The 12,165-nt window shown below is 42.5% G+C and overlaps 1 protein-coding gene across 2 annotated transcripts in view; it reads right to left on the bottom strand.

Annotated features, from left to right (window-relative positions):
- The window catches only part of CPNE8 (copine 8), a 181,983-nt gene that overhangs the window by 115,177 nt on the left and 54,641 nt on the right, over positions 1 to 12,165 (bottom strand). For both annotated transcript variants that reach the window (XM_019509385.1, XM_019509386.1), the window contains exon 4: positions 10,110 to 10,186. In XM_019509385.1, coding sequence (XP_019364930.1) covers positions 10,110 to 10,186 — 77 coding nt within the window. The remainder of the gene's footprint in view (positions 1 to 10,109; positions 10,187 to 12,165) is intronic.

A 12,165-nucleotide genomic window follows, 5' to 3' on the forward strand; every position in this document is an offset into this window, starting at 1 on the left:
ACTGACGAGAAGGGAGTTCCCCAGCCTGTAGGTATGGTGGCTGGTTCTATATTTGGATCTCTAGTTCAAATGAGAAAATAGTGTGATGTGGTTTGTAAAGATAGCTGGGTTTAATAATTTTAGGAGCTAATTGTATGTTCCCTACCAGTTATTCCCCCAAGATCATCAGTCTCAAACATTGAAAATCCCTCTTCTGGAAGAAAAGATCTGGCCTGAATGGAGTCTAGGACAGTTCCAATAAGGCAATCTTTTCTGTGGATTGAAGTGAGGATTTTTTCTGGATGATTTAACAGTCAAAAAAGAGGGATGTAAGAAACTGCATACATGTTGCTGAGTTGAGATCTGATGTCAGTTGGCCTTTAGTAGCTATTCATGAAAATGCAGGCAAGCATATCTTATATTCTGATGTGTGCAGCAACAATCATAAAGCATCATAAAGACTTACTGGCCCAGAAGAAACCAAAAATATGCTAAATTTACAGATTCTTGTCCTTCTGTACTTGCCATTTGAAAGCGAGCTAAACTGAAAGCTGCCTATCAATCTCCCTGAATAAGGAAGGAATACTGCTCCCTAAAATGAACATACTGAAGTTTAACGTTCTTATTAACTTGTTGAGATTCTTACAGATGTGTTTTGGACTGTCAATTTTCTTTAGGATCAGGAAGTAGCAGAAGTACAATGCTTTCCCTTGCAGTTCCAGTGGAACCTCCTCACAGCCGCCGCCTTCTAGAAGGACTCTTCTTTGAAACTGGTCAGTAAACTAGAAAGGAGGGATAGGAGGATGGGGTGACCTGATCAAAAACTGGATCATTTACGTGTCATGGATGGTATCTAATATCCAGCTATTATAAGTAAGTATACACCAAGCCCAGTAGAAGGAGCAGAGATGAGACTGGCTATCAAGGGCAAGGGAACAAAGATTGTTACACTTCACAGTATGGCTACAGTGAAGGTCATCAAACTTACTATCTGGAGATGTTGGCTGAGAGCCACGAGGACATGCAGTAGGGAATCTTTCTGGAGTGCTAAATCTATTTGCCAGTAGCCAAATGTGGGAGATCCTGACACTACCACCTCAGGTAGTACCACCTGCACGCCTTAACGCTGCAAGGCAGCGAAGCACTGGAAGCAAAATGGTTGGCAGGGGAATAATAAAAGGGGGATAACGCATGTCTGAAACTGAAGATTCTGGAATCAAGCTATAATGGCTAAATCACCTTTGGTAAAATAGTTAGAGTTAATTTTCTGGGTACATTATGCAAGTACAAAATTATATGCATAGTTATCTATCAACAGTATCAAGGACACACACTCAAATAAAAGCAGAACACTGGGTTGATTGGGTAAAGGGTTTTAGTGCACGTTCAGGATCATTAATTAAGATCATTCCATCTTAACTCCATGACAAAAAGCTTCCAAAGTTGTTACATTCTGGGGCATTGCAGAAGACGGTTATTTTAAGCCTACTTAGCTACCATCTCTTCTCAATGGAATGCTTAAAGACAGATTAAAAATTAAATCAAGAGACTGTCAAAGTACTTTGTGATCACATGAGAAAATTCTCTTTCGAAAAAGGTATCAGCATGGACTCTCTCCATACCTAATTTCAACTTTCAAACTTCTCTCCAAGCTTTACTTAATGACAGTTGCAAAGAGCATATTATGAAGTGGCCAAACAGAATCCACGGCTTTCTGGCTCCTACTATAATGCACATAACTGGACATTATGTTGAAGTAATAATATAAACTAAACAACCCCTTCTGCCATGTCCTGGGTTTTCTAATCACTTTGAACTTTGGGCAGTCTGACTGCAGCCATTCTTAAATCTACTTAATTTAATGAGAGATTAACAATATCAACATTCAGAACATAATTCTAAATGAGGAGTCAAAGAACAGATGTAAAAAATACTTTCAAAAGTTTCCTGCATTTTGCACGTTTATAATCATGAAAAATAGCTGTGCTACATCTCCAATACTATGATCCTAAGTATCACAGAAAAGTAGGACTGGAAGGAATCTCATAAGGTCATTTAGTACAGTCCTCGCTCAAGGCAGGAACATCCCTGACTAAAACCACCCCAGACAAATATCTGTCTAGCCTGCTCACAAAAATTTCCAAGGATGGAGATTCCATAATTTCTTGACCACTCTCATAATTAAAACGCTGCTCCTAATCTCCAACCTAAACTTCCTCTACTGCAATTTGAAGCCATAGCTCCTACCCGTCCCCTACAACCATCCAGAAAACCCCATTTTAATCCTCCGTCAACCCTAGGTCTTTCAGATGTTCCTCATAAGTATTACCTCTAAGGCAACTAATCATTTCTGTCACTGCGCGGGACTCTTTCCAATCACTTGCTTTGATCTGCAAATAACACTCTTGTTAATACAACCCAGTATGCTGTTGGCTTTTTCCCCCCCCCTTTCTCTTTTTATGCAACAAGAGCACGCTGTTGACTCATATTCAGGTTATGGCCCACTGTAACCCCCAGGTCTTTCTCTGAATTAGTGCAACCTCGCCAATCGTTCCTCCGTCTGTATTTGTGAATGTAATTGTTCCATGCCAAGTGCATTTGTCTTTGTTGAATCTCATCTGATTGATCTCAGACCATCTTCCAGTCTATTCAGATCATTCTGGATCCTCTCCACAATGTCTGCAAATCCATCCAACCTGGTACCATCTGCAAATTTCTTAAGTGTGCACTCAATCCCATCATCCAAATTATTAATGAAGATACTGAACAATAATGAACCCAAAACAAGCCCCTGAGGGACCCCCACCTGATCTCTCCTCCCAACTAGGCATTGAGCCACTGATGACTACTTACTAAACCTGATGATCCAACCACTTATGTGTCCACTTTTCATCTACACCAGGGGTTTTCAATGCATACCCCTGGGGGTACTTGAGATAGCCTCAGGGAGTACTCAGCAGTGGCCACTGCCACTTCCTCTGCTGCCACCGTCATGCTTGCTGATCAGCCACAGGGGACAGCCCCCCCAGTTGCTGATTGGCCACTGGGGGACCACCCCACTCCGACTGGCTGCTGGGGGATCCCCCCGGTCACCATTTGGCCACTAGGGGGACCCCCCCCCTGCTCATTTGGCCACCGGGGGACTCCTGCCTTCTCCACTGGCTGCCAGGCGTACACTGACCCAGAAAGGTTGAAAACCCCGGATCTACACTATTTCCTTAACTTGTTAATAAAAATGTCATGGGAAACCGTGTCGGTAGCCTTGCTAAAGTCAAAGTATATCACATCCACTGCTTTTTCCCCATCCACAGAACCTATTACCTTGTCACTGAAGGACGACTGGCAAGGCATGACTTATTCTTGCTGAATTCATGGCTGACTGTTCCTGATCACTTTGTTTTCCTCTTGGTGCTTCACAATAGATTCCTTTAGGACCTGCTCCATGATCTTTCTGGGTATCAAAGTCAGGCTGACCAGTCTGCAGTTCTTCAAATCTTTCTTCTTCCCCCCTTAAAGATGGGCAAAATATTTGCCTTTCTCCAGTCATCCAGGACTTCACCTATCCTCCACAAGTTGTCAAAGAAGATAGCCAATGGCTCTGAAATTACCTCATTCCATACCTTAGGGTGCATCCCATCTGGCCCTACCAACTTGGAGGCAAACTTGTTTCTCCAAGTAATCCCTAACCTGTGCTTTCATTGCTCTAGATAGTCTGTCTCCTTCCCTATTTCTAGCCAACTGCATTCATCATCTGGCAGCTGCCCCTGTTTGTGAAGACTGAAGTAAAGGAGGCATTAAACACACTTCAGCCTTCTCTGCCTCATATGTAACTAGACTGCCTTCTGCATTCCATAAGGAACCTATGGTTTTTTTGGTTTCTCTCTTACTTTTGACATACTTGTAGAATCCCTTTTTATTGTCTTTTATTTCTCTTGTCAGTTGCAACTCAAATCATGCCTTGGATTTCCTAATTTTCTCCCTGCATGCCTGTGCAGCATTTCTATACTCTTTGGGACCCACTCAGTTTGCAATTTCACAGAAATCACAAAGTCAGGCATTATTCACAAAATTAGGAAATGTCCGTGAAACCAAAAAACTCCCCAAACTTACTAAAAATATAATGCTAGCTCCTCAGTGGAAGCCAGTGGTGGCTGGGATGGGGGAGGGGAAAGGGGCAGAGGAGCAGCCAAGATGGCAGCCAGCTCCACCCCTCATGGCTGACTGGCTCATAGGGCTGCCTGTCATATGGCCCTACCCCCTCTGCCAGCAAGGGGTGGGGGAGCATGATGGACAGCCTTCTCAACCAGTCAGCGGTTAGAGGTAGGACCACCTGACAGGCAGCCCTCTCAAGCAATTCGTGATGAGAGGTGGGGCCACCAGGAACTTTCAGCCAGAGGCGTGGGGGGACTGAACCGCTACAAGCCTGCAAAAGTGGCGGCCAGCCCTGTGATCAGCCTGTAGAATTGGCCACCTGCCCTCCTTGATTTTGGGAGGTCCCTAACTATGACCCACTTCCACTTTTTATAGGATTCCTTTTTTGAATTTCAATTGAGTTTTCAACTTAATTTTATCTATTGCATTTTTCTCAGAGAATTCTACCCATAAGCTAGTTAATAGGCATGTTTACACCATGTTAGACTAGGAAAACTGCTGTGAAATCACACCACACCCATTCGCTTCTGCATACTGAAAAACTGTCATACTAATGCTTTTTTTGGCATGCGCCCAGATCACAATCAGCCCCCTCGCACATTCTCTGTCTTGTTCTTGCTCAGAAAAGCAGTGCTGCATGCTCTAGGCACATGCCAAAAAGTGGCTACATGACAATGGCTTAGGCTGCAGAATGCAGAGAGGGGCTGAGGAAATCAGAGCAACGATCCTTGGCACTACCTTTGCCTTAAGACACCAAGCAGAACTATGCCATTGTACATATTCCAAAGCCACCAGAAACACAAAAAATACCTATTATGGGCTGGATCCTATCATTTCTCAAGTGTTGGGTGTTATAAATAAAATACATGTTGACAGGAATAAAAATAAAACAGAAAGCGGTTAAAAATTTACACCCATACAAACTCATTATCTTCACTGGTATCTGTGCAATTCAGTTGAAGACATCATTTAACCTCTAGAACCTTTTAAAATTGATATTAACGTGAATGGACCTGTCTTGTTTCTCAGTATTTCTGCAAGGCAGAAAGCAGCTGCAGAGATATGCCAACCTAACTGTGTACATACTAGCTCATGAAATGGTATTTATACAGTGCAAGGTACTGTGCAGGGATACCCACACTAGCTCTCCAGCCAACAACAGCATAGCTGTGTTAGTGTGGTGGTGCTTCTCATCAGAGCTAAATCTGTCAGGGTGCTCTGCCACACAGTTAATGCACCTGTATCACTTCTGGTTCCAAACATGGCACGTGCAGAAAAAACTCAGGTACCTGTGTACAAAACACTCCTTGTAGCATCTGGATGTATCCTTGGGGAGTGGGATGACAGAAAAGCTAACTCTTATTTACAAATGAAATAGCTTGGTATGAAAATCAGAGAGACCTAAACCCCTAAAATATCATTTTAAAAACTCGTTTTGGGGGATACAATTTTTTATGCTTAACTTTATGCTAATAACAACTACATGTATTGAAAAAAATAACCTTCATAATCACAGTGATCTGGCATAAAAACAAGTTACCAGTTACATTACCAGTTACCTGAATAATAGTAAAAGCAAAGCACGCTCTCCTAACTATTCCCCTCAGATAACATCTTAAGTAAACATATTTTGCTTACCTTGGAATTTGAACTAGGGCTTTAAGGCCAACACTGGAGCAAGTTTTAATTAACTATAAGGTCTGTAACTCCAATAAGTATCCTGACAACAGCCTCCTCCCAAGCTTTTGAAAACATCCAAGTTATTAGCCATAGCACAACAACAGGTATTTAATGTCATGGTTGACACATGGTAAAGTAAGCAACGTGTAGGTAATACAGGCAACAAAACATATAGAGACTAAGATTAAGATCAGCACCTTGTATTGCACCTACAAACAAATTAAAAGATATTGTAGACAATGGACCGCTCATGTGAAGTGCCTTTAACAACTAACTAAGCAAAAGAAATGGGTCATTATCTTCTGTTCCTGCTTAAAGTTTTCAAACACTGCTTACTACATAATAATGCATACTAAAATCAAACTCGTATTGAATATGAACATTCTGAACTAAAATCTAAAAATACACTATTCAAGAGCAGAAAGAGCTTCTTGAAGCCTATCTGTTCTCTGGTTTTTAATACATTATACTAACTGTTTGACAGCTGGCCTTTCATTTTAAAGGAGGGGGAATGCCTTTTGTGGGATTGCTATTGTCCAAATTCTTACAGGAATCAGCAGAGTACTATAGTTTGGTCTTTTCTGCCTTGTCTCCATGTTGCATTAGTAAAATTGGGCAGAGAAACTTTGAATTGCAAGTGATCTGTCCCCAAAGATGTTGTATACTTTCCCTATATGGACCCCTTTTGGGGGTCTCAAAGATGGCAATGGTCATCTTTGCCCCAGAATACTACCGCAAAGTTGGATAAAACCTTGTAACAAACCAAGATGTAGTTTCCTCAGTTTCCAATGTCTGGTTACATCTACGCTGCTCTCAAAAGGTGTAACTATAGTTCATATGGACATACCCATCTTAGCTTTAAACTACCTATGTTTGAGTACAAATAGCAATGTGGAGCTGTGTCAGCATAGAACTCCACATGGCCAGATTGCTTGAATTTTTACTCATTGTCTCATATACTGAGTAACATGCTAACTAGGTTACACTATTATCAATGCCTGAGATAACTTGTTTAAAGCTCACTCTGATATACCTAACAGTCATGCCTTGTCTGTAGTATTGACATTCTCTAAGAGGTCTGGCTCCACCCCAAAACTGCAAGTAGTTTAAAGCAGCCACAGGACCTGATTCAGGGACTTCATTACATAGAAGTAATATAGCTAAGCTACTGTTTTGTCTGCTTCTGCCTGTGTTGCAGAACACAACTTCTGCTAGAAGTTTCCCCTCATACCACTCCTACTGAAGTATATATAACTCTCATCTTCCCCCATCAATCTGTATAAAAATGTATTTAAAGAAAAGTTAATATTCTGAAACAAATTATATAATCAAAATTCACCACTAGCTTCAACAAAGCTGCCTTCTAGCTCTGACAAAGATCTAGTTCAATGTTGTCAAACATATAGCCCGTGGAGCCTTATTATCCAGCTCCAAGTGCTGTTTGTGGGTTTCAAGTGGACCCACAGACAGCATGCAGAGTCCGTTAGATGGACCCACACGCGGCATGGGATGCATGCTCCAGTTGCTTTGAAATGCACTGCATGCAGCACCTACTCCAGTGCATGTCCCCGAGCAGCCCGATCAGACACTGTTTGAAGTATTGGAATAGGGCACTGTGTGGTACAATCCCAAGCCAGCTACCCCAGGGCACCCACCACCCACTCCAGGGCATGTGCTGGATCTGGCATGGAGTGGATATATGCTCCAGCAGGTGGGCCAGGAACAGCATGAATCTAACATGGCCAGTGGATACTGTGCTCAGTCCAGTCCCAGGGTGGCCAGTCCAGGACCAGGCCACACGTGGTGCCCAGTCCATCCACTCCGAGGCCATGCTGTGTGTAGTGCCTGCTTGGGTCATTCTGGGACACACACTGGATCTGGCATGCTGATCCAGCCAGCAAACTGGGCCTGTACCATTCATTCAGCCTGTAGGGACAGGTGAGTTAGACACTCCTGCTCTAGTTGATCAGTTTCACAAAATGCTGAATTTCAGGTTGCCCATTTACCTCTTACAAAACAGATTTCTTTTGGGAGATGCTTTAGACTGAATAAAACCGTTGCTACTGACCAAAAATGTCCTCTCTGTTTTCACCAGTCCATATAACTCATAATATACTTTTATTAAAATAAGCTAAATAATAATGTGGAGCTAGTAGGACAACATGGTAACTAACTGAAAGGATGATATACTTGTAAAACTTGGAAAGGTATCCTGCTGAGCTAAATGCCATAAAGTTAGAGAAGTGGGTCAACTTATCTTCTAAAGGAAACAAGCAATGGAACCATTACGCAACAAGTAAGTTTCACTGGAAAGATTCATATACAATATCTTGCGTTCTGGAGAAAACATTCAAAATTTGAGGTTGAGGAGTTCTCGGTTCATCTAATGTTGCTAGTATGGAATCTTTAGCAAGCATCTGTTAAACCTAGTAGTTTCTTAGGCCACGTGTAGACAAAATGAGGAGTGTGTGCACAACACTTTAAAGCAGGCTAAATGCTTTTGTACCGCTTTAATGGTGTCAGTGTTTGCACACCTCAGCAGCATATTGCACATTAATTCCAGACGCTGTAGGAAATTCGACGGCGTAAAGCACCTTAAATGACTTGGAGTGCAGCAAACTAAAACTCCAAGGAGGAGTTTTGGTTTGCTGCGCCTACAGCCGCGGAGTGAAGCACCAGGCTCTGTGCAGCTCTGCAGAAGGCCCTGCAGGAAGCCTGACAGCAGCCCAGGAAGGCAGGCTCTGCCCAAGAAAATGGCGAGCCTGATTTTCCTGCCCCCTCCCCAAGCCTGCCTGCCTGAGCTGCGTGGGACCCCAGTGCATCCCTCCACAGCTGCAGTGCCACCCCAGGATTGCCCAAGCCAGGTGCCTGAGGGCGGGTGCTGCCGTGGAGGGAAACACCAGCCCTCTATACAGCCCAGGGACCGCTCTGCCTGCCGGCAGCTCACCCGCCCCTCCCTCCCACCAGAGAGGCAGGGTGTGTGCACAACACAGGGGTTTAATTGGCCCTAAATTGAAAAGGTGCTTTTAAAAACCCACCACTTCAAATGTAGGGCCCGTTTCATCTACAGATACCCTTACATGAACTTCATGGCTACTGTTCCTCTCACTGACATTTACTCAAATTCATCAATACCACCACCTTTATTTTATTTATACATAGCACATAAAAGATCAGCATACTTAGCCAAAGACAACTTTTAAACACTGCAGAATATAATAATTTTCCTCGGAAGATATTGAAAAGTAAATACAAACTGACACCAGTGACACGTATATACCCCATCTGCATTTCAAACCTTGGCTGAATTTTAGGCATAGCCAGGCTGTAGCTAGAGGTAACAACAGGGACAAAATAGAACACACTTTAACATTGTCGGAGAAAGATAAGATCTAGATATATTGTTTCCACAGGGAAACAAACTAATCTACTTCATTATGAAATCCTCAAATACAAATGTGGAGGTTGACTAGAGTACAAAATCCTACAATCATCTGAGTCAAATAGTGGTGCTAAATTATAAACAGAACTAGAAAGCTACCTATTTATCTTACCAACAAGGTTAAGACCATAATAAAAATGTTCTGCTCTTTCCCATACCTACACTGACAGTGATAAGAAAAAAGGTTATAGTTCTGAAGAGTGAACAAAATGTTGCTGTAATAGGGGACCCATTACCCCTATTATAAAGGGGTCACATACCTTTAAGGACACAGGCAGAGCACAGGAACCATGCTTCCTCCTGGCATATACAAAAGGCCTTGCCAAAGGGCTAGGTAGTTGGAGAGGAGGCAGCTGAGAATGAAATTATGCCTTATGGTGGTATGAGGCCTACTACTGTTAATGCCCTGGGATATGGGAAAGCACTAGCAAGAAATGCTGCTCAACCAAATTAAGGGCTCGTAACAACTTAAATGAGACATGGTAGGTGAGAACAGTCCTCTCCAGGCAGCTGAGAAAGTGAGCTGTGCTAATCTCAGTGCAGCGCAATAGTACTTAAGGGCCACAGCCTGAGGGTTGTCACAGTTGCTAAGAACATACTCACAAAAAAACCCAAAAAAAACCCCACAGTTGGAAGAAAAAAAAAAAGGAGGCTAAGATTTCTTTAACTAAATTAATCCTTTTTATAACTACCTGAAATATCAAATAAAATAATAAAAACCTATAAAGAAATAATTATTTGGCATGTCAATTAAATTTTTGCCAAGAAGTCAGCAAGATACCTCAATACTTTAGAAAAAAATGACCTCATCTCATGAAGCAGCAAGTATTTATCCAAGACAAAATAATATACTTACGCTATTGACTTTTCCAATCTACTTCCCTGTGATCCAACTATCTCTCCAAGAGTGCAGAATACTTGCCCCAAAAAATCCTGCAAAGCAACATATGACAAAGTTGTAAAACTTCAGTATATCTCCCATGAAAATGATTTTGCTCTCGTTATGCTAGACTTCACAGAATATATTTAACCTGTGTTTTCTGCTAATGACCTACATATGCACATGTATGCTGCTGAACATTAGCATAACTGAGAGGGAAGATGACCCACCTCCCCCACTCTTTTTTTTGGAGAGGGGAAGGAGGGAAGGGAATCCATGACCATTAGAATTCCATTTACTAAACTAGGGCATAATGTAGAAAATGCTACATCAACCTGGATTCTGTGCAACCTCTCAGGAGTCACCACACTGAAAGGAAACTAAAAAACTAACAAACAAGCAAAGATGTAGGATATCCATTATTTTAAAAACTGAAACTTAACTCCTGGAAAGCATTCCTTCAAATGATGGATATGTTGGAATAAATGATGGACATGAGGGCAAATGAAGTCTGCAAGTGATCCACAGAAAGCAGAACAATGAGCAGGCTCTGTTCCCTAGATGCTGCTACTCAGTTACTTAATACAGGGAAAGAGTTTTTCTTCATTCTGCCTTTCAAAAACAGTGCGTGCAACTGCATGTGAAATGAAGGTGACGCAATAAACTCTAGAGCAGTTTGAGCTGGAGTCAACTGCTCCCGAATGCAGCATCTACACGTATGCCCAGGAGAGCAGCAGTTTGAGCTGGGGTGGAGCAGGCATGGGCTGGTAGCAGGCTCGTGGGGTCAGCCCCAGACTCTGGGTGGTGGTGTTGGGAGATAGAGGGGTAACAATTTTTGTCTTTTTAATGATGCAAAAGACATACAAAGGTAAATAGTCCCTAAAATATCCATGCATAACAAACACATAACTAAACAGAAATAAGAGCCTGATCTTAAAAAGCTGTTAAACTTTCAGAAATCCCTTTAATGAATTTCCAGTTCACTTCAAGGGGAACTGCAGATGCCTGACAACACTCATGATTATTCCATAAACAATATCCTGCAAAATATCTAAAGTTAATGTAGCAATATTTAACAATGTTTTTTTCAAAAACGAGACACATACTACAAAAACCATTCAAATATACAGGATTTCTCTAGAAACAAACACGAGTTACTCTCCGTAGAGAGGGCAAACTGGGTTCTGTGGGCAATGAACCAGAAAACTCCATTGGCTTTTAAGGTTGTCACCCCATTTTGCCATCAATGGCAACTGGTTTTTGCTTGGGCGCCAATGAAAAAAAATCAGACAGGCACCTAAACAAGAATTTTGGAGCCTAACTTTAAGCTAACACCTAGTTATTCAACATGCACAATATAGATTGTGTCACTACAGGGGTGACAGTCAGTACCAGCCTTCATCATGCTGTAGGTATCTTTTTACCAGCCTTAGTATCCATATCCATGGTGCTCTGGTGTGGTGCCAGAGGACTGGAAAAGAGCCAATGTGGTTCCTATTTTCAAAAAAGGGAGGAAGGAGGACTCAGGAAGCTATAGGCCAGTTAGTCTTACCTCGATCCTGGGTAAGCTTTTTGAGAGAGTTATCCTGGCACATGTCTGTGAGGGGCCAGCAGGGGAGATTATGCTTGGGGGCAATCAACATGGGTTTATTAGAGGCAGGTTCTGTCAGACCAACCTGGTGGCCTTCTACGACCAGGTCACAAAATCCTTAGACACAGGTGTAGCAGTGGACATAGTCTTTCTGGACTTTCGGAAGGCCTTCAACATGGTCTCTCACTCCATTCTCATTAAAAAACTAGGGGACTGCGGCATTGACACCTACACAGTCAAATGGGTTGCCAACTGGCTGGAGGGCCGCACCCAGAAAGTGGTGGTGGATGGATCATTTTCAACCTGGAGGGATGTGGGCAGTGGGGTCCCCCAGGGCTCGATCCTTGGGCCCGCACTGTTCAATATCTTCATCAGTGACTTGGACGAGGGGGTAAAAAGTACCCTGTTCAAATTTGCAGACGACACTAAGATGTGGGGGGA

This window comes from Gavialis gangeticus, unplaced genomic scaffold, assembly GCF_001723915.1.
Source record: "Gavialis gangeticus isolate Ggan-Ray unplaced genomic scaffold, GavGan_comp1, whole genome shotgun sequence".
Taxonomy (NCBI): Eukaryota; Metazoa; Chordata; order Crocodylia; family Gavialidae; genus Gavialis; species Gavialis gangeticus.